At 47.0% G+C, this 24,630-nt stretch overlaps 1 protein-coding gene across 1 annotated transcript in view; it reads left to right on the forward strand.

The window, feature by feature from the left end:
* Positions 1-24,630, forward strand: part of LOC122559273 (SLIT-ROBO Rho GTPase-activating protein 3) — a 156,723-nt gene that overhangs the window by 126,865 nt on the left and 5,228 nt on the right. Inside the window, exons 5-6 of the mRNA XM_087993995.1 lie at positions 6,446-6,631; positions 18,798-18,926. Coding sequence (XP_087850121.1) covers positions 6,446-6,631; positions 18,798-18,926 — 315 coding nt within the window. The remainder of the gene's footprint in view (positions 1-6,445; positions 6,632-18,797; positions 18,927-24,630) is intronic.

Raw genomic sequence — 24,630 nt, forward strand, 5'->3', positions numbered from 1 at the left:
GTTAGATACAGAGTAAAGCTCCTTCTACTTTGTACCCATCAAACACTCCCAGAATAGATACATCTTGTAGTTGATGCACACTGCTGCTACTGTGCATCAGTAGTGAGGGGGGGGTGAAAGTTGAAAGTACGGGATAGGTTGCTAAACAAGCAGGCTGCTTTGTCCTGAATGGTATCAAGCTTGAGTGTATTGGAGCTGCGCTCATCCAAGCAAGTATTCCATCACACACCTGACTTGTGCCTTCTCATTCCTAATGGCACTAGTCTCCTCTCCCCTTCTGCCCAGATTGGTTGTCATGGGCCATTCAAGAAGATCATGGACGATCAGTTAGTGTTTCAAATTGTACTTTCGCCTCTACCTCCAAAAACCTTAGATTCTTATTCGGCAGGAATCCATCACCTCTGTCATAAAAATATTCTGTAAGTCCATCTCCACTGCATTCTGAGACAGAGAGTTCCAAAGTCTCTCAACCCTTTGAGAGAAATAAACATTCACTTAATCTCTGTATTGAAGAGTCAATCCTGGATTGAAAAACAGTGCCCCTCTCCCCGCCAGGTTCTGGACTGACACACAAGTGAAAACATTCTTTCCATGTTCACCTTGGCAACACCATTGAGTCTGACACATTTCACTCAAATCATCATCCTCACTCTTCTAAACTCCAGTGCAAACAAGGCCTGTCTTTCCAACGTAAGACAACCCACTCATTAATTGAAAAATAATCTAGTCAACCTCCTCCAAATTGGCACAAATTTTTTTATTCTCTTGTGTGACATGCTGGTAGGACTTGCCTTCTCTAAGTTGCCCTTGAGAAGGTGGGAGTGAGTTGCCGCCTTGACCCACTGCAGTCCGTGTCCTTTAGGTAGACCCACAATGGGAGGGAATTCCAGGAGTTTGACCCGGTGACAGTGAAGGAACAGTGATATGTTTATAAGTCAGGATGGTGAGTGGCTTGGAGGAGGAGAACTTGCAGATGGTGGGAAAGCTCTGCTTTTTTTTTCATTCTTCCCATGAAGAACCTTACAGTATCCACATTGTACACCATCTGCCATATTTTTGTCCACTTGATTTATTTAGATCATATGTCACTTTGTCATCTTCACATGACACTCCGCTACCTATCTTGGTGTCATTTACAAATTTAGCGACTGAGCCTTCACTCTCTTCATGTAAGTCAATGATGCAAATTGTAGAAGTTTGACGCCCCAGCACAGACTCCTCAGCACCCCAGGATGAAGTCCATCTGGTTCCGGGAGTTATCAGCTTGGAGCTCCGTCAGTAGTACCACTTCCCTCGTGATTGTAATATCAACAAGTTCCTCTCTCCCTTCCACTCCCCCATTCTTCCTCTGTAGGGGACCATAGAATCTTAGAGATGTACAGCACGGAAACAGACCCTTCGGTCCAACCCGTCCATGCTGACCAGATATCCTAACACAATCTAGTCCCACCTGCCAGCACCCGGCCCATATCCCTCCCAACCCTTCCTATTCATATACCCATCCAAATGCTTCTTAAATGTTGCAATTGTACCAGCCTCCACCACATCCTCTGGCAGCTCATTCCATACACATAGCACCCTCTGTGTGAAAAAGTTGCCCCTTAGGTCTCTTTTATATCTTTCCCCTCTCATCCTAAACCTATGCCCACTAGTTCTGGACTCCCCTACCCCAGGGAAAAGACTTTGCCTATTTACCCTATCCATGCCCCTCATAATTTTGTAAACCTCTATAAGGTCACTCCCTCAGCCTCCGACGCTCCAGGGTAAACAGTCCCAGCCTGTTCAGCCTCTCCCTATAGCTCAGATCCTCCAACCCTGGCAACATCCTTGTAAATCTTTTCTGAACCATTTCAAGTTTTACAACATCTTTCCGATAGGAATTCTAAAATATTCATTTTACTTTTCTCCTCCGTAAGTGCATTGTAGAAATTCTGCTAATCCCAATTTAACCTTTCAGTCATATGTTCAGTCATTTGTTATTATTCTGAGCAATCATCTAACCTGCCACTCAGTTTTGTACAGTCAAATGCCTTTTCCTTCAGTTTACAGCTTCCGCTAACATCTTTATTTAACCATAGACAGCGGGTCCTGACTTTCAAACTTTCCTTTATGGTAGGAATATACTTATTCCCAGTATTCTGGAATATATACCTACTACTCTGTCTCTATTCATCAATCCCCCAGCCTGGTATGCCAATTTACCTCTGCTAGCTCACCTTCCAAGACCACATAGTTACCCTGATTTAGGTTTAAAATATTAATCTTAGACAAAAACGCTGAGAGAACCTCAAACCTAGTGGATATGGCTGCCCACTCGATCCCGTACCTACTTCACTCCCAGTCACACCCTCCTGAGCCTGACCATTGACCAACCTCGTGAGTTGCCAACTAAGAATGGAAGATTAGAACTCTGCTAACGAAGCATTAGAGAGAAAACAGCAAGGTAAAAACACCAGGACAGGCAGTTAGTGTCACTGAGAGGATCGGGCAAAATGGGGACCCTGACTGCCTCTTGGTAGAAAGTATCAAGGTACCTTACCCCCTCCTTGATGTGTTGTAGTGTCTGTAGTTCAGCCTCCAGCTCATAAACTCTGAGTTGACGCTTTCCTTGCCTGCTCCTCACAATGACACTGACTGTCACAGTGTCCTCACTCTCCCCTCACAGTGACACTGCCTGTCACAGGGTCCTCACTCTTCCCCTCACAGTGACACTGACCGTCACAGGGTCCTCACTCTCTCCTCACAGTGACACTGACTGTCACAGGGTCCTCACTCTCCCCTCACAGTGACACTGACTGTCACAGGGTCCTCACTGTCCCCTCACAGTGACACTGTCTGTCACAGGGTCCTCACTCTCTCCTCACAGTGACACTGCCTGTCACAGGGTCCTCACTCTCCCCTCACAGTGACACTGTCACAGGGTCCTCACTCTCCCCTCACAGTGACACCGACTGTCACAGGGTCCTCGCTCTCCCCTCACAGTGACGCTGACCGTCACAGGGTCCTCACTCTCCCCTCACAGTGACACTGACCGTCACAGGGTCCTCACTCTCTCCTCACAGTGACACTGACTGTCACAGGGTCCTCACTCTCCCCTCAGTGATACTGTCTGTCACAGGGTCCTCACTCTCCCCTCACAGTGACACTGCCTGTCACAGGGTCCTCACTCTCCCCTCACAGTGACACTGCCTGTCACAGGGTCCTCACTCTCCCTCACAGTGACACTGCCTGTCACAGGGTCCTCACTCTCCCATCACAGTGACACTGCCTGTCACAGGGTCCTCACTCTCCCATCACAGTGACACTGCCTGTCACAGGGTCCTCACTCTCCCCTCACAGTGAAACTGACTGTCACAGGGTCCTCACTCTCCCCTCACAGTGACACTGACTGTCACAGGGTCCTCACTCTCCCCTCACAGTGACGCTGACCTGTCTGTCACAGGGTCCTTACAGTGTCACTGATAGCCTATCACAGGGTCCTTACTCTCTCTTCACAGTGACAGTGACTGTCACAGGGTCCTCACTCTCCCCTCAGTGATACTGTCTGTCACAGGGTCCTCACTCTCCCCTCACAGTGATGCTGACCTGTCTGTCACAGGGTCCTCACTCTCCCCTCAGTGATGCTGACCTGTCTGTCACAGGGTCCTCACTCTCCCCTCACAGTGATGCTGACCTGTCTGTCACAGCGTTCTCACTCTCCCCTCACAGTGATGCTGACCTGTCTGTCACAGGGTCCTCACTCTCTCCTCACAGTGATGCTGACTGACTGTCCTCCCCTCACCCCTCTCTAATGCTTTGTTGGCAGAGCTCCAGTCATGCGTTTCTCTTTTGTAACTTACTGGTAACACAGATCTGGTATTAGAGGGTGCTTGGGGTTCAATATTCAGGTCGTAGCTCCCTTCCCTGATAGGTCAGACTGAATGTCTGGACTCCCATCTCCAAGTGCCTGTCAGGAACAATCACCTTTCAGGCAACTCGCAGAGAGCACAAACACAAGACGTGCAAGATCCTTCGCAATGCATCGAGCTCTTCCTCACAAAATAACTCCTGAAGCTGATGGGTCACATGTAATGGAGCTGCCTTCTTGATTGATTGACGGTGTGGTACCAAGGTTGTTAGACTGTAATCTCAATCCAGGGTCAATTGAAAGAAAGCTCCTCAAACAGAAACCCATCCGGTCAACGTATTAATTGCCAGCCCCAGTCATCTCAAATAGAACTGATATCCCAGAGTTTGAGAGAATATTGATCTGACTGACTGACCGGTCAAGTGTGCCCCTACTGTGAGCAGTTGTATTGAGGAAGGACGATTGTGTCAGTACACAGCCTACTCTAAACTCGCAAGGAGATGAGACACCATGTCATACCTGAGCCATGGAGGCAGCGAGATCATTGAGTTGGGTGTGTAAGAAGTTGGGCCCCCCAGTAGAAGTCAGTGTTAACTCCTCAATCGCAACAGGCCAGGAGCAGGAAAGTCGTAAACTGGAGGCAGCTCCCATTTCCCACTCCAGTCTGTCTTCAAATTTATCACTATCCTTTTGGTGGTAGGTGAGATTTCCACTGGAGTCAGCAAGCGTCTTTAAGAAATGAAAATTGGGATTCTGTACAGAAGGCTTGCTTAAATTGTTTAAGAGCTTGATTAGGCCATACCTCGAGTACTGTGTGCAGTTTGGGTTTCCTTATCTCAGGAAAGATATTATTGCCATAGAGGGAAAGCAATGAAGGTTCACCAGACTTGTTCCCAGGATGGTGGGACTGTCCCTCTGGAGAGGGATTGGGTAAACTGGGTCTGTATTCTCGAGAGTTGTGAAGAATGAAAAGTGATCTCATTGAAACATATGCAATACTTAAAAGGGAAAGATGGGGTAGATGCAGGCAAGATGTTTCCCCTGGTCAGCGAGCCTAGAATTAGGGGACACAATTTATAAGTAAGGGTATGTCACTTGGACGAAGATAAGCATTTTTTTTAAACTCAGAGGGTTGTGAACCTTTGATTCTTCCCTATGACAGAGGGACGTGGAAGCATTGTCTTTGACTGTGTTTGGGATAGAGATTTGAGAGATTTCCAATTACCAATAGTGTGCAGGGTTACATGGATGGGATGGGTAAAATGCATTAAAGCCATGACTGTATAGTGTCATGTCAGGATAAACTTGACGGGCTGATTGGCCTATTCCTGTTCCTGTTCCTGTTCCTGTGACTGTGTAAATCAGGTACAGATGGTTTCTGTTTGAGGAGCTTTCTTTCAATTGACCCTGGATTGAGATTACAGTCTAACAACTGTGCTACTGCGCCATCAATCAAGAAAGCAGCTTCATTACATGCAACTCATCACCTTCAAGAGTTATTTCATGCTGAAGGTCTTTAAATGTTTTAAAAAAGCTTCCAGGCCATGTTGTTGTTCTCACTGTGAGTAACCTTCAAGGTGATGGGTGCTGCCAGGGAGCCAGCAGCTCTCCGTGGCCTGCTCCTCCAGTCCCCACATGAAGTACGTTGCTCTACATCCTGCTCCCAGCCCCGACTGCCACCTTCCCATCCCCTGATCTATATCACTACCAGCATGCAGCCGCCTTCTGAAGATTTCCAGATCATTCTCTTCTCTCCTCACTCCCTCCCCCACCTCTCGCATTTACTCTCCCCATTCTACACTCCTCCCATTTATTCTCCCACCCTCCCCTTCACCGTCCCTCCCCTTCACACTCTCCTCTCCCTCTTGAGCCCCGTCCATCTCCCTCTGCCTTCTCCCTCCCTCCTCACCCTTGTTCACCGTTTCCCTGCACACTGAGCACACTCACTCTGTCCCGTGCCCTATGCATCCCCATCCCTCCTTTCTCCACCCTCCCCACTTTGTTCCTCTTCACCTCCCTCACCTCATCTTCGCTGCAGCGAAACAGACACGTCTTCCTCCACACACGGCCTAGCAGTTTGCCCTGGGACAATGTGTTGTGGTGTGGGTGCCCAGTGGAAGGTGCACATCTCCTTGAGTTTAAATGGCAGACACTGTGTCCATGTGTGCACCAAGGTTCCTCACATGGACCTTTGGTAAGAGGAAAGCTTTTGAATTCTATCGTTATTTAGGAAGTATCAGACTGTGGAAATGTCACCTAATCTTGTCCAGGTTCACCATGGCCTCTCCCCCTCTAGCTCTGTATTCTCCACCAAGTTCTGTGCTTTCTGTCCTCCTCCAATTCTGACCTCTTGCATATCCTTCACTTTGTCCCTTAGCCATTGGAAGCAGGGCCTTCAACTACTAAAAGTTCTTAGCTCTGAGGTTCCCTCCCTAAATCTCTCCAGTTTGACTGCCTTTGGTTACTTGTCCCAATGCCACCTCCTATGGGCTTGGTGACAAATTATACCCATAATGCTCCTGTGAGAGTCCTCGGTCAACCAGTCATGGCACAGTCAGTGTTGGTGGTTGTTGAATTGTTGTCTTCGCTGCCTGGCAGGTCATGAAGACGTACCACATGTACCACGCGGAGAGCATCAGTGCAGAGAGCAAGCTGAAGGAGGCAGAGAAGCAGGAAGAGAAGCAGTTCAGCAAATCGGGAGAAATCAGCGTGAACCTGCTCCGACATGAGGACAGGCCGCAGCGTCGCAGCTCCGTCAGGAAGATCGAGAAGATGAAGGAGAAGGTATGGTGGAAGCCCCAGACATTGGCTAAGGTCGGAGGATGTGGGCAGCAGGGTTTATGAAGATAGGGGGTCTAATGTCTCCGCCTTGAATTGGTATATCGGCTTCACGGCATGGTACGAAGTGATGGGCCTATGGAATGAAGAGGCCTATGATAGAAAGATAGAGTACAGGTACAGGAGTAGGCCATTCACCCTTTCGAGTCTACTCTACCATTCAGTGTGATCATGGCCAATCATCCAACTCATTTCCATGTTCCCACTTTCTACCTAAACCCTTTGATCCCTTTAGTCCTAAGAACTATATCTAACTCCTTGAAATGTTTTGGTCTTTGTACCAGTGGGTTCCACTGGCTCACCACCTTCTGGGTGAAGACATTGTTCCTCATCTCTGTCCTCAAGCGCCTACCCATATCCTTTAACTGTGACTCCTAATTGTGGAGTCACAGAGTCATACAGCACGGAAACAGACTCTTTAGTCCAACTCGTCCATGCCGACCAAGCCTCGCAAACTAAACTTAGTCCCACTTGCCTGCATTTGGCCCATATTCCTGTAAACGTTTCCTATTCATGTACCTGTCCAAATGTCTTTTAAATGTTGTGACTGGGCTCCCTGGTCATTGGGAGCATCCTTCCTGCCTTTACTTTGTTTGGTCCTGTTCAAAAATTATCTGTTTCCTTGAGATTCCCCTCCTCCTTCTAAACTCCAGTGAGAACCCACCCACACTCTTGTTTTTATTTTGAAATAGTACTATGTGGTTTTATATATCAATTTCCCAAGGACAGGTGGGGCTTGGTTTAGCATCTTGCCTGAACGCTGGCCTCTTTAATAGTGTTGCACTCCCATAATGCTGCACTTATGTCAGCTTCGATTGTCCACTCCATTCTTACCATCTGAGTTGGCCGAAAAAAGGGAAAGGTACACTTCTGCCTCAGCGCCAGGGTCCCGCGTTCAATTCCAGCCTCGGGTGACTGTCTGTGTGGAGTTTGCACATCCTCCCTGAGTCTGCGTGGGTTCGCTCTGAGTGCTCTGGTTTCCTCCCACAGTCCAGAGATGTGCAGGTTTGGTGAATTGGCCACTCTAAATTGCCCCATAGTCTTCAAGGGTGTGTAGGTTAGGTGCATTAGTCAGGGGTAAATGTAGAATAATAGAGTCAGCGAATGGGTCTGGGTGGGATACTCTTCGGAAGGTTGGTGTGGACTTGCTGGGCCGAAGGGCCTGTTTCCACATTTTAGGGGTTGTATGATTCAAAGTTGCACATCTCAGATCATGTAACAAATACTTGCATTTAACACCGTTTGCTTTGCATCGAATTCGGTGATCCGGTCAGAGCTCTCTGTGGTGCAGTTATTGTTCCCATTTAGACTGGCATTGGCACCCCTGTGAACTGCAGGGCAGTGGATGAGCAGCTGGTTGGCTTCACATCCCGGTAGTTGGGTGGGGGTGGTGGATGGAATATTCCTCAGGCTATTGGGAGAACGTCTCCTTTCTCCCAGCTTTGAGTAGCGCAGTGGGATTGGGTAGTGCTGACCTGGGCAGAGTGTGCCTCTCCTGAACAATGTGGCAGTGTCTCAGTTCGACAACTGGAGTGGCAATCTGTATCGCACCATTCCCTGCTGACCCAGGAACCTCTGGCACTCTGATCCTCTGCTGAAGGGGGAGAAAACAATGAAGGGCAAGGGTTGGCAGTGGTGGGGGTGGGGGTGGTTTTCCAAATGGTTTTTCAAAGGTTTTTTTGTGTTGTTTTGCGTTCAGCTCCTTTATATAGAGCAGTTCAAGTGCGTGCGTTTCCATGGAAACGGACATGCTCTGTCTGTGACTGTGTGCGCCAGATTGATACTGTCAGATGATGGAGCACGACTATGTCCCTGACTCCTGGCAAATGCCTGATTTACACTGGCTGTGATGAATGGAGTCTGTGAGGGATGTGCAGTCAATTAGCATGCTGTCTCTTCAATCCACCTTCAGACAGATCGGAAGAAAATGGCTCGAGTCTCTGTTACAGCTCGGCTGTAATAACCTCTCGCCAATTTTCCGGTTCATCTGAAGCACAGAGCAGCCGCAAACGTTTGCTGTAGACAGATAATAATTTACCAGTCCCGCTTTCAGGGTAGGAATTGGCAAAGTGACAGTTGTTTTGAGCTCACACTCGAGTTGCATTTCCCTCCCTGAGAGGCCCGGTAAAGTTGATTTTAAAACTTCGCCACCAGCCACAATGCAGCTCAATTGAAATCCAGCTGGTTAAAATCCCGGATCAGAAAATTAAAAACAAAGCAAGTTACGTTTGGTCGGGTGATCTCGTGGTATTTTGCAAAATCAGTAAGCTAACAGCAGAGTGCGTTTTGAACATTAAGTGCATTTGCTTTCTTTGTCACTGAATGTTGACAGAAGTCTATCCAGTCGGCAGACAGGCATGAATTACATTTATACCTTTGCCCGTATCTTTGAGGAGTCGTGAGGACTCTGTCCACCTTTAAAAATGTGTGGATTTGGAAATTCTGCCTCGATGTTCAACAGATCCCATTTTCACCACTCGGGGAAAGGAAGTAAGTGACACCCAAACTCCACTGGGCCATTTGAATTCAATGCTGACAGTTCCTGCAGTGAGGAAGGTACACACATCTAGAGTACACATAAACGCTGATGAAAGGCTGATAAGGGCTATAGGACTATGCAACTATTGAATTCCTTAAATCCCCAGTCCCTTTAAAAAAAATTACAAACAAAAGTCAGTGAGTTTTAAAACAAAATTGTTCTGACAGCTCCAAAACCTGGTTGTCACTCCATCCAGAGCTACCTGATACATCACTGTCAACATCAGTCTGCGTTCCACAATCTATAATTGTTTCAGTGGACAGCCCTATAGTGAGTTTTTTATTTACTGACAGTTCAAAGAGGTTATTGAAGGATCTTTGATATGGGGCTCTGAATACACGTCTTTTCGTTTTACAGCGGGTTTAAGTAATTGAGAGATACTCAAAAGTTCTGAATGGGGCTTCATGAGTCAGGGTGTTGTTTTAACATAGTGAAAGCTGCTGTTGATAGTGAGAGCTTCATTTCAGTTTGCCTCAATGTGGTTTCTGCAAACTGCTCATGGAGGATATTGGGTGAATTGGCATTGGTGGATTATCTTGGGGCCATGGAGGTGGCATGGGAACTTGGTGAGGGTCTTGCATGGAACGTGAGGGGTGAGGAGTGACAGCAGAGAATGATTGAAAATATTAGTTGGAAAGAAAATAGTAGAATGACAGGAAACTAGCTAGGAACGTAAAACCAAATAGCGTGGGTTTCTAAGAGTATCTAAACAGAAAAAAAGTAAATTGAGTGCTAGTCCTCTCAGGAGTCAGAATAGGAATGAATAATGGATCAACCCACTGACTCCCACAGTTACCTTGACTATACATCCTCAACCCTACTTCCTGTAAAGACTCCATCCCATTCTCCCAGTTTCTCCATCTCTGTCGCATCTGTTCTGATAATGCCACCTTCCACAGGGTGCCTGCGAAATGTCCACCCCCTTCCTCAACCTAGGATTCCCCAACACCCGTAGTTGACAGGGATGTTAGTCATGTGTGTGACCCATCTCCCACACTTCGGCCTTCACGCAACAGTGATAGGATCCTCCTCATCCTCACCCACCGTCCCATCCACATCCACATCCAAAGGATCATCAGCTGCCATTTCCGCCATGTCCAGTGGGATTCCACCAACAGACACTCCCCCACCTGTTAGCCTTCCGCAGGACCGTTCCCTTCGCAATGCCCTGGTCCACTCCTCCATTCCCAACCCCAATGGCATCTTCCCCTGCAATTGCCAAAGATGTAACACCTGTCCATTTACCTCCTTCCTCCTCAGTATCCAAGGGCCCAAACATACCTTCCAGGTGAAGCAGCGCTTTACCTGCACTTCTCACAATTTAGTCTACTGCATTTAACTGCTCGCTATGTGGTCTCCTCTGCATTGAGCAAACAGAGTGCAGACTGGGTGACGGCTTTGCAGAACACCTATGTTCTGTCCTCAGGAATGACCCTGAGCTTCCAGTTGCCTGCCACTTTAACGCACCACCTTGTTCCCTGGCCAACAGCACTGTCTCAGGATTGCTACAGTGCTCCAGCGAATCTCAGTGCGCGTTGGAAGAACAGCACCTGATGTTTTGCTTGGGAACCCTGCAGCCTTCAGGACTCGATGTCTAGTGTAATAATTTTAGAACCTTCTTCCATGTCCTTTACCCACCTCACACCCCAGGCTCTGTCATGACATGGGCTGCTTTTCATCCACTCATTGTCTCCATCATCGGTTTTCCTTTTTCCTTAGTATTTTATCATCCCTTTGTTCACCCACCCTGTCATCTAGCTACTAACCATTCTGAAGAAGGGTCACTGGATTTGAAACATTAACTCTGCTTTCTCTGTACGGGCGAAGTCTTGAGTTTCTCCAGCAATTTCTGTTGTTGATTGAGATGTTTCCATTCTTTGGTACTGTGGTAATTATGAATAAGCAGCTTAAAAAGACTGGTGTGAGAGAAGTGAATTCAGTTTGTGGGCCAGTCGCACCACTACTGGGGGAAGTGGGGGCTGAACTGCACTGGGAATTGTGGAATGTGACAGGATTCATTAATTATCTCAGAACAAAGGCACTTCCAGCTAACAGTAATCCCAATCTGATTGAATATCACATACCGTTTGAAAGGGAGAAGACTGGGTCTGGGACTAGTATTTTAAACTTAAGTAAGGGTTATCGGAGGACATGAAAGCTGAGCTAGCTGAGGTGACCTGGCATATTAGGCTAGGGGATGGATCCACAGTAGCAGATATTCAATGGGATATTTCAGAATGCTCTGAGTAGGTAAAATTCTAAACGGAGGACTCCTAAGTCAGGCGAAGCACAAATTTAGGGCAAAAGCATATAACCGTGTAATGGTGAGCGACAAATCAGATTGGTCAGAATATAAGGAACAGCACAGAATGACTAAAAGGAATAATCAGGAAGAAAATTGTAGACTTACAGCTAGAATGTAAAACGAAACAACAAAACAAGTTTCTATAGATAGCTAAACAGAAAAGAATAAGTTAAGTGAGTGTTGGTCTCCTAGAGAATAAGGAGTTATAGTTGATAATAAAGTGGATGGGAAGGTATGTTGAGGTGAAAATACCAGGAACTTGAAAGGGGATATCGATAGGTCGAGTGAGTAGGAAAAGCTTTGCAGATGGAATTTAATTCGGGAAAATGTGAGGTTCGGTAAAAGAATCAAAAGGCAGACTATTATTTAAATGGAGATGGTCCCAAAGAGTGCAGTGTCGAGAGATCTGGATGTTCTTGTACATGAAGCACAAAACGTTAGCATGCAGCTGCAGCAAGTAACTAAGAAGGCATTTTGGGCTTTATTGAAAGGAGATTGAAGTTTAAAATTAGCAAAGACTTGTCATAATAATGAGAAAAATAAAGAAGTGCAGACACCAGGGATCCAAAACACACAGTGCTGAAGAAACTCAGCACATCTGGTAGCATCTGCAGAGTGATAAAGCAGAGTTAATATTTTGAGTCCAGTGACCCAGGGAGAGCAAGCCAATTGGATGCAAGATTGGCTTGAAGGTAGAAGACAGAGGGTGGTAGTGGAGGGTTGTTTTTCAGACTGGAGGCCTGTGACCAGCAGTGTACCACATGGATTAGCGCTGGGTCCACTGTTGTTCATCACTGTTGTAAATTATTTGGATGTGAATATAGGAAATATGGTTAGTAAGTTTGCAGGTGACACCAAGATTAGCGGGTACAATTACAACATTTAAAAGGCATCTGGATGGGTATATGAATAGGAAAGGTTTAGAAGGATGTGGGCCAAATGCTAGGTAAAGGGTCAGATCAGGACGTCTAGTCAGCAAGGACGAGTTGGACTGAAGGGTCTGTTTCTGTACTCTATGACCCTTTCCTCTGGAGTGTTATGTATAGTTTTGGTGCTTGTGTTTAATAAAGGGGTTGCTAATGAGGAGGTAGATGAATTGATGTTAATGTTCAAAACTGTCTAGATTCAAATATAACTTAACAAATATAACCCTTCTGTTCAATAAGGCAGGGAGGCAGAAAACAGGAAGCTACCGATCACTTAGCTTGTCATGTGTCATGGGGAGAGTGTTAGAATTGATCATGATAAGAGATGATAGCTGCACACTTCAGGGGGAGAAAAGTAATCAGGAGGAGTTGACCTGGTTTTGTCAAAAGGAAGTCCTGTTTAACCAGTTTATTGCCATTCTTTGAAAGAATGACATTTGGTGTGGATTAAGGGGAACCAGTCAATACACTGTACTTTGATTTTCAGAAGATAAGGTGTCACATTAAAGGTTATTGCAGAAAACAAAAGCCAATAGCATCAGCAAGGGTAACATATTAGTAGGGATGGAAGATTGGCTAGCTGGCAGAAAACAGTGTGCATGTCTCTGTCTCATTGGTACGGTGGGATGAGAGGAATTGACAGGGGCCTGTTCTGGAGCTCCAACTTGTCAGAATTTACATTTATGACTTAGATGAAGAGAGCAGAGGTGTGGAGCTAAATTCAGAGGTGACACCAAGATAGATAGGAAGTATATTATGAAGAAAACATAAGGAGGTTGAAGGCAGATAGAAATAAGTTGTGTGAGTGGAGAACAAATCTGGCAGATGGAGTCTAATGTGAGAGAATGTGAAGTTGCTCCTTTGGCAGGAAGAATGAAAAAGCAGAGTGTTACTTAAACGGAAAACAACTGTAGAATTCTGCGGTGCAGAGAGATCTGGGAGTACTCTGCGTGAGTCACAAAAATAGCGTGCAGGTACAGGAAATAATTCAGAAAGCTAATAATAGAGTGCTGCCCTACTATTAGGAGATGAATTCACTAAAATCAGGATGTTACACTTCAGTTATACAGGGCGTTAGTGAGAGTATATCTCTCTCTGTGCACCGTTTTGGTCCGTTTATTTACGGAAGGTTGTTAGATCATTGGAGGTGGTTCGAAGGAGGTTTACTAGTTCAATACCTGGAATGAGTGGGTTGTCTTATAAGGAAAAGTTGGACAGGCTGGGCTTGTTTCACAGGAATTTTTTTTAAAAAGTTAGGAGTCACTTGATTATAGTGTAGAAGATTGTGAATAGTCTGAATTGCTAGAGGGATGGAGTTCAAAAACAGGATGTCATGCTGCAGCTATTTAGTGTGCTGGTGAAGCCACACCTGGAGTAATGTGTACAGTTCTGGTCTCCTTACTGGAGAAAAGATGTACTGGCACTGGAGGGGGTGCAGAGGAGATTTAGGTGGTCAGTTACAGAATTGAGAGGGTTGTCTCATGAGATTTTGCGCAGACTGGGACTATACTCATTGGAATTTAGAAGAATGAGGGAGATCTTTTCGAAACATATAAAATTATGAAGGGGATAGATAAGATGGAAGTGGGGAGGTTTCCACAGGCGATCGAAACTAGAGCTAGAGGACATAGTCCTAAATGTGCTTCCCCTTATTTTGAGGCTGAGTTAAGGAGGAACTTGTTCACCCAAAAGGGAAGTGAATCTGGAATTCCCTGTCCAGTGAAACAGTTGAGGGTACCTCGTTGATATGTTTTTAAGGCAAAGATAGATTTTTGAGCAGTAATGGAATTAAGGGTTATGGTGAGCGGGCGGGTAAGTGGAGCTGAGTCAAGGAAAAGATCATCCATGATCATCTTCACTGGAGGCTTGGTGGGTCAGAAGGCCTACTCCTGCTCCTATTTCTTATGTCCTTAGGTCTTGACAAGGTGAATGCGGAAAGGATGTTTCCTCTTGTGGGTCAGTCCAGAGCGAGGAGGCACTGTTTTAAAAGTGTTTGGGACAGACGTGAGAAATTTTTACCTCCTGAGGGTTGTGCGACTTTGGAGCTCATCGCTTCAGAAGGCGGTGGAGATGGGGCCTTAAATACTTTTATAGTAGCGATAGATGGATTTGTGTTAGTGAAGAGAATCGCAAGTTATCAGGGTAGATGGAAATGTATGCAGATTGGCCCTGGACTTATTGATTGGCAGAGCAGGCTTAAGGGGGCTGATGGTCTAAATCTGTACCTATTTTGTATGTTTGTAAAATGACCCGCATCTGATATCCAGCTAAACCGAGTATATCTGCTGAATTTGATAACACTAGAACAATCATCACACTTCTTCTTACGCAAACGGATTTGAAGATTACATGCCGTGTAAATGCAAATTTGTCTTTTCATTATATGCCCCCATGAGAAATCCCGAATGAAGAATACCTCTGGCCCAAAGTTGATAAGCTTGCTCCAGCCCAAGGGATTTTTATTTTTTTATTTATTCACGGGATGTAGGTGTGTATTGGCCAGCATTTATTCACCATCTGTAATTGCCCAGAGGGCAGTTAAGAGTCAACCATGTTGCAGTGGGTCTAGAGTCATATGTAGGCTAGACCAGGCAAGGATGGCAGTTTCCTTCTCTAAAGGACATTAGTGAATCAGACGGGTCTCTCCAACAATCAGCAATGGATTCATGGTCGTCAGTAGCCTCTCAAATCCAGATTTCTATTGCATTCACATTCCACCATCTGACTTAGTGGGATTCGAACTCAGGTGGCCAGAACATTATGTGGGTCTCTGGATTAACATGGTCTCCGTTATTGTGCAGATCCAGTTCAGTCCTGATAAATGTGGGGTTTCTGTGCTGAGAGATGTCCTGTCTGAATTGGGATTGCTAAGGGCTGTCGTTGGAACTATCCATTTGGTTAATCTCCAACAGGTTGGCCAGCCCTACCACCAAGGCGATGTGTACAGGGATCCTGCAGAAAAGCTGAAAGCATTTGTCCACTCCTGCTGTACAAGCTGAAAACCTGGCTGCTGCTCCTCGGTGTTTCCTGTCTCTGGCATGTCCAAACTTTTTTGTATGTGTTGAAACAAAATCTAAGGTGGAGCACTGGGTGACTCCGCTGGTTAGAGCTCAGATTTCAGACCTGAGTCCTCAGTGCAAACAAAAAGGTCTGACCTTGAATCCATGTGAGCTAATCTCAACCTGCTTCCCAGATGGAATATAATATGGGATGCAAAAGCAGACTGTCAGGAAATTTAGACAGCATGGAGATGCTTTCCATAAGCCAGTATCTGTAACCCTGACACTAAAATAAAATTTGGGTAAATTCAAATGAGGAAACGTATGAAATAGAGGCAGGAGGAGGACATTTGACCCATTAATCCTGCTTCTTGGCCTTTCAGTGAGGTCACAGCTGACCTTTGCCCTTCTCCCACTCTCCCTACATGCCTGGATATTGAGAAACGCCTGACACTTTAGCATAACGGTAAAACCAAGTGAGAGGATGGAATCTGCTGGAAAGGTGTAAACCACAGGAGGATGTGTGAAATAACAACTTAATTAGCAACAGGCATTCAGGAGAGCGCTGTGCCTGACATCATCTTGTCTTTGCGAATACAGCATGTGACCAACACAGTGGAATGCTGTGCAGTCAGGATTATTCAGATTTCCAGAAAGGTTTTGGCAGGATCACTTTAAGGGCTTTTAACTGGACAAAAAGTCACAAGACAGGGATGAATTTGGAACTGGGTAAAACAGTGAATCAGTGGGATCAGCTCTATGAGAGTAAATTTGATACAGTCAGATAGAGTAAAGTACCTCTGTTCTTTTAAATTGAAAGCAAACTGTAAGTGAATTATCCCTGACACTGTCCCCATCAAACACTCCCAGGACAGGGATAGCATGGGGTTAGATACAGAGTAAAGCTCTCTCTACACTGTCCCATCAAATACTGCCAGGACAGGGACAGCATAGTGGGGGTGGGTGCAGAGTAAAGCTATCTCCACGCTTTTAATCTGAAAATAATCTGACAGTAAAGCTGGTCTACACTGTCCCGATCAAACACTTCCAAGACGGGAGCAGCAAGGGATTAGATATAGAGTAAAGCGTTCTATTCTGCTACACCAGTGTGGTTCAGTCATGTCCTGAGAGTTGTTAGTGGAAACACAGCCTCATTGTACTTTTGTTTCTCACACTAACCATTCTTCCTGACTCCCAGCAGGCTGTTTCCCCTGTTTAGGAGAAAGTGAGGACTGCAGATGCTGGAGATTAGAGTCAAGAGCATGGTGCTAGAAAAGCACAGCCAATCAGGCAGCATCTGAGGAGCAGGAGAATCGACGTTTTGGGCAAAAGCCTTTCAGGAATGAGGCTGAGCGCCGAGGGGGTGGAGGGATAAATGGGAGGGGGGGTGGGGCTGGAGGGTAAGGTAGCTGAGAGTGCGATAGGTAGGCAGAGGTGGGGGTAATGGTGATAGGGTGGAATGGATAGGTGGGAGTGCAGATTGGCAGGTAGAACAGGTCATAAGGGTGATGCTGAGCTGGAAGGTTAGAACTGGGATAAAGTGGAGGGAAGGGAAATGAGGAAAGTGGTGAAATCTACATTGATGCTGTGAGGTTGGAGGGGCCCGAGGTGGAAGATGAGGAATTCTTTCACCGGGCGTTGGTTGATTACGGAGTAGTGATGGAGGAGGCCCAGGACCTGCAAAGTGGGAGGGGGAGTTGAAGTGTTTGGCCAAGGGGTGGTGGGGTTGGTTGGTGCAGGTGTCCCAGCGATGTTCTCTGAATAGTTCTGCGAGTAGGCATCCTGTCTCCCCAGTGTAGAGGAAACCACATCGGGAGCAACGGATACAGCAAATGGCGTGTGGAAGTGCAAGTAAAACTTTGGATGTCAAAGGAATGGCGTGTGGAAGTGCAAGTAAAACTTTGGATGTCAAAGGCTCCTTTAGGGCCTTGGTCAAAGGCGAGGGGGGGAGGTGTGGGCACAGGTTTTGCAATTCCTGCGGTGGCAGGGGAAGGTGTTGGGAAAGGAGGGTGGGTTGGTGGGGGTCGTGGACCTGACGAGGGAGTCTGAGGGAATGGTCTTTATGGAAAACAGATGGCGTGGGGAAGGAAATATATCTCTGGTGGTGGGGTCCGATTGTAGGTGGCAGAAGATGATGCGATGTGTACAGAGGTTGGTGGGGTGGAAGGTTTGGACCAGGAGGATTCTGTCCTTTTTATGGTTAGAGGGGTGGGATTTGAGGGCAGAGGTGCAGGAAGTGGTTGAGATGCGTTGGTGGACATTCTCAACCATGTGGGAGGGGAAATTATGGTCTTTAAAGAAGGAGGCCATCTAGTGTGTTCTGTGATGGAACTGGTCCTCCTGGGAGCAGATGTGGCAGAGGCGGAGGAATTGGGAATAAGGGATAGCATTTTTACAGGAGGCAGGGTGGGAGGAGGTGTATTCCAGGTAGCTGTGGGAGTTGGTGGGTTTGTAGAAGATGTCAGTGTTGAGTCGGTCACCGGTGATGGAGATGGAGAGGTCCAGGAAGGGGAGGGAGGTGTCTGAGATGGCCAGGTGAACTTAAGGTCGGAGTGGAATGTGTTGGTGAAGTTGATGAATTGTTCAACCTCCTTGTGGAAGCACAAAGTGGCACCAATGCAGTCATCAGTGTAGCGGAGGAAAAGGTTGGGAATAGTGCCAGTGTAGCTGCAGAAGATGGAATGTTCTACATAATCAACAAAGAGACAAGCATAGCTGGGGCTCATGCAGGTGCCCATGGCTACCCCTTTCATCTGGAGGAAGTGTGGGGAGTCGAAGGAGAAATTGTTGAAGGTGAGGACCAGTCCAGCCAAACTAATAAGGGTGTCAGTGAAAGGGCACTGGTCGGGAAAGGACGTTGGGAGAGGAAGAAACTGAGGGCTTGGAGGCCCTGGTCATGGTGGATGGAGGTGTAGAGGGATTGGATGTCCATGGTGGAGATGAGGCATTGGAACCAGGGAAACAAAATTCTTGGAGGAGATGGAGGACATGGGTGGTGTCCTGAACGTATGTGGGAAGTTCCCCTGTTTCCCCCGTTTTCCCAATGACAGCTAGCTCACAGTCACCCTGGATGGGATTGCGATCCGCAGCCCAGGACACTATCCAACCCAAAGCCCCACCTGACCATCTTGGTGTTCTGATTAGCTACTTAACAGCTATGAGAATTCTACACAATGTGGGTGGATGGGAAGAGGTTTGGAACATCAGAATTCTGTGTAGATGATTACAAAGTGGACCAGTGGGTTTTTGTTTTAATTGAGTGCATGTCTAGCTGGTACCTCTGTATGTGAGCTATTCTGTAAGTGTTCTCACAATGGGTTTCCTGTTCTGTTCTGTTCCTCAGCGTCAAGCCAAGTATTCGGAAAACAAGCTGAAGTGCACCAAAGCCCGAAACGACTACTTGCTTAACCTAGCAGCAACAAATGCTGCAGTGGCCAAATACTACATCCACGATGTCTCGGACCTGATTGATGTCAGTATTCTCAGTTTTATGGTGAATTATGTGCTGCTAAAAGTGAAGTGCCCACAGTCGTACCTGGAACATGGGTATTGGGCTTGGGGATGAGAATGTGGTGGTAAGGTGGGGAATGAAAGGGATAAAGAGCGGTGACTGAGCTAAGCTGGGTGAGCCCACAGAGATAACGGCAAACTCAACTGAGAAAAATTTTGGTTTTGAAAGGACTTTCACTGCTAAGAGTCTGTAGTAGCACCCTTGCCTTCGAATTTGCCTTTTGCACTCTTGCTTGAAGTTCAAGCAAATCATTAAAGCAGAGAGGGAAGACATTTGGCCCTTCAAGACCATGATGATTTGCTGTAGAGCAGCTCAGTCAGTCCCTATTCCATCTTTTCTGCTTTTCAGAAGGTGCATTGTGATTTCTCACCAAACAGCAGTGAAGGGGATCAGCCAACTGATAGCTTGCTAAATACCTTGTCAATGAGCCAATTCACCGCGTTAATATTCAGCTTCCTGTCTTAGCAAACTCACCAAATAATCTCGAGAAATCTCAATGTGGAAATCAGAACAGGTTCCTGGTAACTTCAGCTCACCCCTTGCTCCAGAAGACCTCCATTTTGATGAGGCCAATTCGGTCCCCATGGCGCAGTCCACCAGTACCGCTTGTCCGTGAACTATGACATCTGGCTCTCGCCAGTCCCTGACACACGTCATGACACCCTGTCCAATCCACTTTCAGCTCACTGAGGAAGCACAGACTCGCATCACAAGGGGCACCAGGAACTGGCATTGAATAGCTGCTGTGGGGACAGGGAGAGTGACCCAGCTCCTAGACTGGACTAGGCCGCATCTCAGGGTTGCCCTCTTAGCACTCGTTGACTCAGCAGCTATTTGGTATACTCACATCATCCTTAACTTGCTGTTCCAAGTAGCACAGTCACTCTACCAGGCAGCTCACCTTACGAAAGTGAGGACTGCAGATGCTGGAGATTAGAGTCGAGAGTGTGGTGCTGGAAGAGCACAGCAGATCAGGCAGGAGAATCGACGTTTCAGGCAAAAGCCCTCCTGGTCTGGGGGGGTGGGTGTCTTGTTGTACAACAGAGTGTTACATCAATTTCACGCCAGTGCACTTTGTACCAGCAGTTAATCCAGCAACCGAGCAGTCATGGCTCAAAGCCCCATGGGAATACACCACCCTGAAGTCCAGGGGTTCCTAGCACAGTATATTAGGAGCAGCCTCCCATACCAATCCAGGGGTTTGGCCACAGTCAGGCATCCAGTCGAGGTAATCTTGGTCGTGGGCCCTGTTCCTCTACGGTTCAGGGAGTGGATTATGGTCAGTCCTGTGACTCTGTAGTGGCCAGTCCAGAGGCTCAGGCCTGCATGAATTGGGAGTTGCAAAGCTGCCAGTCAGGAGTGGGGTTAGGTGAGGGGGAAGGGGTTGGACGGGGGCAGGGAAGCTGCAGCAGGAAGGAGATTCAGCAAGCTAGTCTCCTGGATTGGGGCCCTGCTGGCTGGGAGATGGGGAGACGAGAAAGGCAACAGTATATGTGAGGGGAGGATATGGTAAAGTATTGACAGAAAGGGGAGGCCATGGGATTGGGAGGTGTTTGTCATCCATTGTCAAGAGCACCTTGGCTTCAGGGGGAAGGGGGATGAATAAATGACCACATCAGGCAGGGGCACATTACATGCCATGGGCAGGCTGTGTCGGAGTGGATTGGTGAGATCCTAGGGATGTGCCGAGCCCATCAGGTTATGGGAAGGGCCGGCCAGGAAGAGGAGCCCTCACTGTCACCTTCCATGTGTCGGAAATCAAAAGTGCACAACGGGGACAAAAATTCGCTGTGAGCACACTCAGAGTGGGTGGGGTACATGGTGCAACCTCTGAGCTGCAGGAGCCCCACCCCAATGAAGGGGGCTTTGAAGGGAAAGGACATTGCACACAGACCCTGGCCATCCTAATGCCTCAGTCCCCTACATCAGCAGTACTGAATGCAGTACACCTTACTGCCCAAGTCTTCGCTGACCACGTTTTTAGATGGTTAGTAGATTTGGAGAGGTGGTTACACAGCAGATAGATGGGTGATTGTCAGGAAGGACAAGAAGGTACAGTTCGTTCTGCTATAATATACGTCTCGGTAACATGAATTTGCTGTAACGCGATTGACAAGTTGGGGGCACGGTTTCTAACCTGCAAACTTTTAAAACATGTGTTGGGTGTAACACGATTGCATCACTAACACTTGTATAGAAAAATTGTGCTTTAGAAACAGCGCTTAATGTCGGGTTCCACAAGAACACAGCCATGGCTTTATAGAAGAACGACCTATCATTTCAGAAGTCTCCTGTGGCTATTCCTCTCTCTGAAGCAGATACTCAATTTCTGATACTGTTGAGAAGGACAGTCTCAGAGGAAAATAGAAGAGGCAGTCAGAGCTTGGAGGACTAAGAATGAAGCTTGTGTTAGGCAGGGTTTGATAACATTTTGAAAGAATATTTGTTATGGGGACCCTCCTATCTGGGGCAGAGTTAGGAGATTCTGTGACTGTGAGCATGAATCTAAGATAGTGGTGCCAGGGTTAACGACGGGTCAAAATGGTTGAAGCACCTTGTCAGAGGGGAGAATGAGAAGCCGGAAATTATTGCACTGTACACGTTGGTAGAAATGACATGATTAAGGAAAAGATAATGGCTTTACAGAGTGAATGTATGAGGTTAGGTAGAAGATTAAATAACAGATCCTCATCAGTAAACCCATCTTTCACACCACATCACAGAGACCAGGGAAAGAATAGAGGGATGCTGTAGGACAGGGATCAAAGGTGCCTACTGCACACATAGTCCTGTATATAAACCCTGTTCCTCTTGCTTCCTTCCTCACTTTATCTGCAGCTCCCCTCACCCCCATCCCCAGCCCTGAAGAAGGGCTATACTCGAAACGTTGACTTCTCAACCTCCTGATGCTGCCTGGCTTGCAGTGTTCTTCCAGCCTCCTGCCTGTCTGCTTTGGATTCTAGCATCTGCAATTTTTTTTGTCTCGCAGACACTGCAGCCAGCTCTCAACACAGACAACAACCCATGGTGCATCCTGACAGGACATGAAGTTAGGCACAGTGCTGGCATAGTTACATTCAGGGCTATGCAGAGAGTCTAAAAACCAGATGCAAAGTCAAAGTAATGCAATTTGTAGAAAAATGCCAAATAAGTATACCATGTACAGTCAGCTGTACCACGGAAGTGTCCTCAGTAGGTTGTCTTCCTCCTCTCCATCCCACTATGTTTCAGTGTTCGTCCCTGGTCCCACAGCTGGGCTGGAGGGAGCCTACGTCAGTAGCATTGTCCGTTGACCCTGGGAGTTTGGTAGGGCAACCCCATGGGTATTTATGTCTGGACGGGCCAGATGAGCTATGGGTCACCTTGCCAGAAGCAAGTTGGCCTTCCTCGGCTTGAACTTCGAAGGGTTGGGGTTAGAGTTGGAGCACCGTGCTGAGTGGAGATGGACTGATGACTGAAAGCAATATTACCACCCTCATGAGGAGAGTGTGTCAACTGGTCATTACAGGTCTGTTTCCTTTCAATCAATGTCCAGTCACTTCTCTCTCTCATGTGAGGACATTAACTCGGCAGTAAGATGATGATCTTCAAGCTATGATCCCAGTTTTTCTGAGCAATTACTGTTCACAGTAACCTCAGGCACTTTCCTGAAGGCAAGGCTTACTTTCTCCCCTTCCTTTCCTTGCCCAGATTCTTGGAGGGCAATAATATTTGCTGAGGCAAGATTAGAGTGGTGCTGGAAAAGCACAGCAGGTCAGGCAGCATCCCAGGAGCAGGGAAATTGACGTTTCAGGCAAAAGACCTTCCTGATGAAGGGCTTTTGCCCGAAACGTCAATTCTCCTGCTCCTCAGAAGCTGCCTGACCTGCTGTGCTTTTCCAGCATCACTCTAATCTTCAGCACCTGCAGTCCTCACTTTCTCCTAATAATATTTGCGGGCTGTTTCGGTGAAAATCCGTTAGCTTCTCCCTGTTTCTTACTTTCTGTGGGAATATGCAAGCCTCTATTTGCTGGGGTCTAATTCAATCTGTTGACTCTAGCTGACTTGTGTGGATGTAGTGGAGTGTGATTTTATTATTTCTGGCCTCTAACTGGCTCTTGTAGCCACTGTATTTATGTGGCAAGTCCTGATCAGTGTCTAGTCAATGGTAACCCCCGAAGATGTTTATCATGGAGGATCCAGTGAGGACGTTTACAGTGGTGAATCAGTTTCTAGTCAATGGTAACACCATTGAATGCCAAGGAGCGGTGGTTAGATTGTCTCTTATTGAAGGTGATCATTGCCTGGCATTTGTGTGATGTGAATGTTACTGGTCATTTGTCAGAAAAAGCCTGGATATTGTCCAGATCTGGCTGCATTTGAACATGGACTGCACCATATGGTGTTGATGGTGTCTCGGCGTTTCCATGGTTGTGACTATTGTTTAAGTGGTCTATGAGACAGCCCCCCCCCCCCCAAATTTTGGCACTGGCCCCCCAGAGGTTATTGTGCCCCTATTGGAAGTGCAGGAAGTCACAACAAGGTGGAACTCTGTATAAGCTGCTCCAACTCTGAAATTCTTCAGACTGGAAAACTAAACGGCCCACGAAACCATCAGAACAGAGCTGAGTGCAGATACGACCAGCTAATGAGATCCGATCCCCTCTGAGGCAACACTCTTACACTTCCTTGTTTTCGATCTGAATACGTCTCACTGACTCCGTGAAAAATGACAATTCCATTCTTCATCGATGGACCAAAGAATTACTGCTTGAGAGCGAATCCGCAGGGCTAAGAGTTGGCTGGGTTACGGGGCCCAGTCACCAGACTGAGCTGAATTGGGTTCAGTGTTCCTCTTCGCTCTGGACTGAACTCGAGTCTTTGTCCTTCCCCAGTTCCTCCCTGGCACTTTGCCCGTAGACTGCCTGCTGTCCGCAGCCTCTGTTCTCCTCACAATAGTCTACGCAAGTTCATTTCCTTGTCTGTTTGCAGTGTCTGAAAGCCCCAGATGGTTTTCTGCCTTGTTTTCCACTCTTGTGAGTTGCAGGCCAACCCTTCCCACCCCTAGGACCCTTTCACCCCGAACTTTACAGTGCACAAACCCCGCATTGTGCAGCCTGTTCCACTCTGACTGCACGGTTCCTGCTGTTTTAACAGACACGAATATATTTGCCGATCAGTCATACACACACCTATGTTAGCAGCAGTTACCATGGGAACGTTTTTATATATATAAGCGTTACACAGTGAATGACTTCATGCCCAAGACAGCTTGAAGTTAACCTGCCTTAAACGGGTGGTGTTGGAGAATAAAGTGAGAACACAAGGGTTGCTGTAGTGAGGGAAAGTCTTTCTCCTTCAGCTGTCCCCATCCCACCCCCTGCACTCATGAACAACACAAGAATTTTACTGTGAAAGGAGCTTTTCTCTTTCAACCCTTCCTCCTCCATTTCCCCCTGGCTATATCTTCCCTTGCTAATCCCTGCTGTAAAACATCAAGCAGCTTTCATTTGCACCTCATTCGGACAGTACACCACATCTGGGCTACAGATGTAAATCAGTTATTTGTGAGGATTCCACTGCTCTCTTTGTTAAAATCACCGAATCCAGAAAATCTGTCTGCTCGCTCCTGACCCCGAACCGACCGGACCGGCTGCCAAGACCCGTGAGGGAGTGTGGCACGGTG

Source organism: Chiloscyllium plagiosum, unplaced genomic scaffold (assembly GCF_037043375.1).
Source record: "Chiloscyllium plagiosum isolate Xiang-an unplaced genomic scaffold, Cpla_swu_hap1 HiC_scaffold_14, whole genome shotgun sequence".
In the NCBI taxonomy this organism is placed as follows: Eukaryota; Metazoa; Chordata; class Chondrichthyes; order Orectolobiformes; family Hemiscylliidae; genus Chiloscyllium; species Chiloscyllium plagiosum.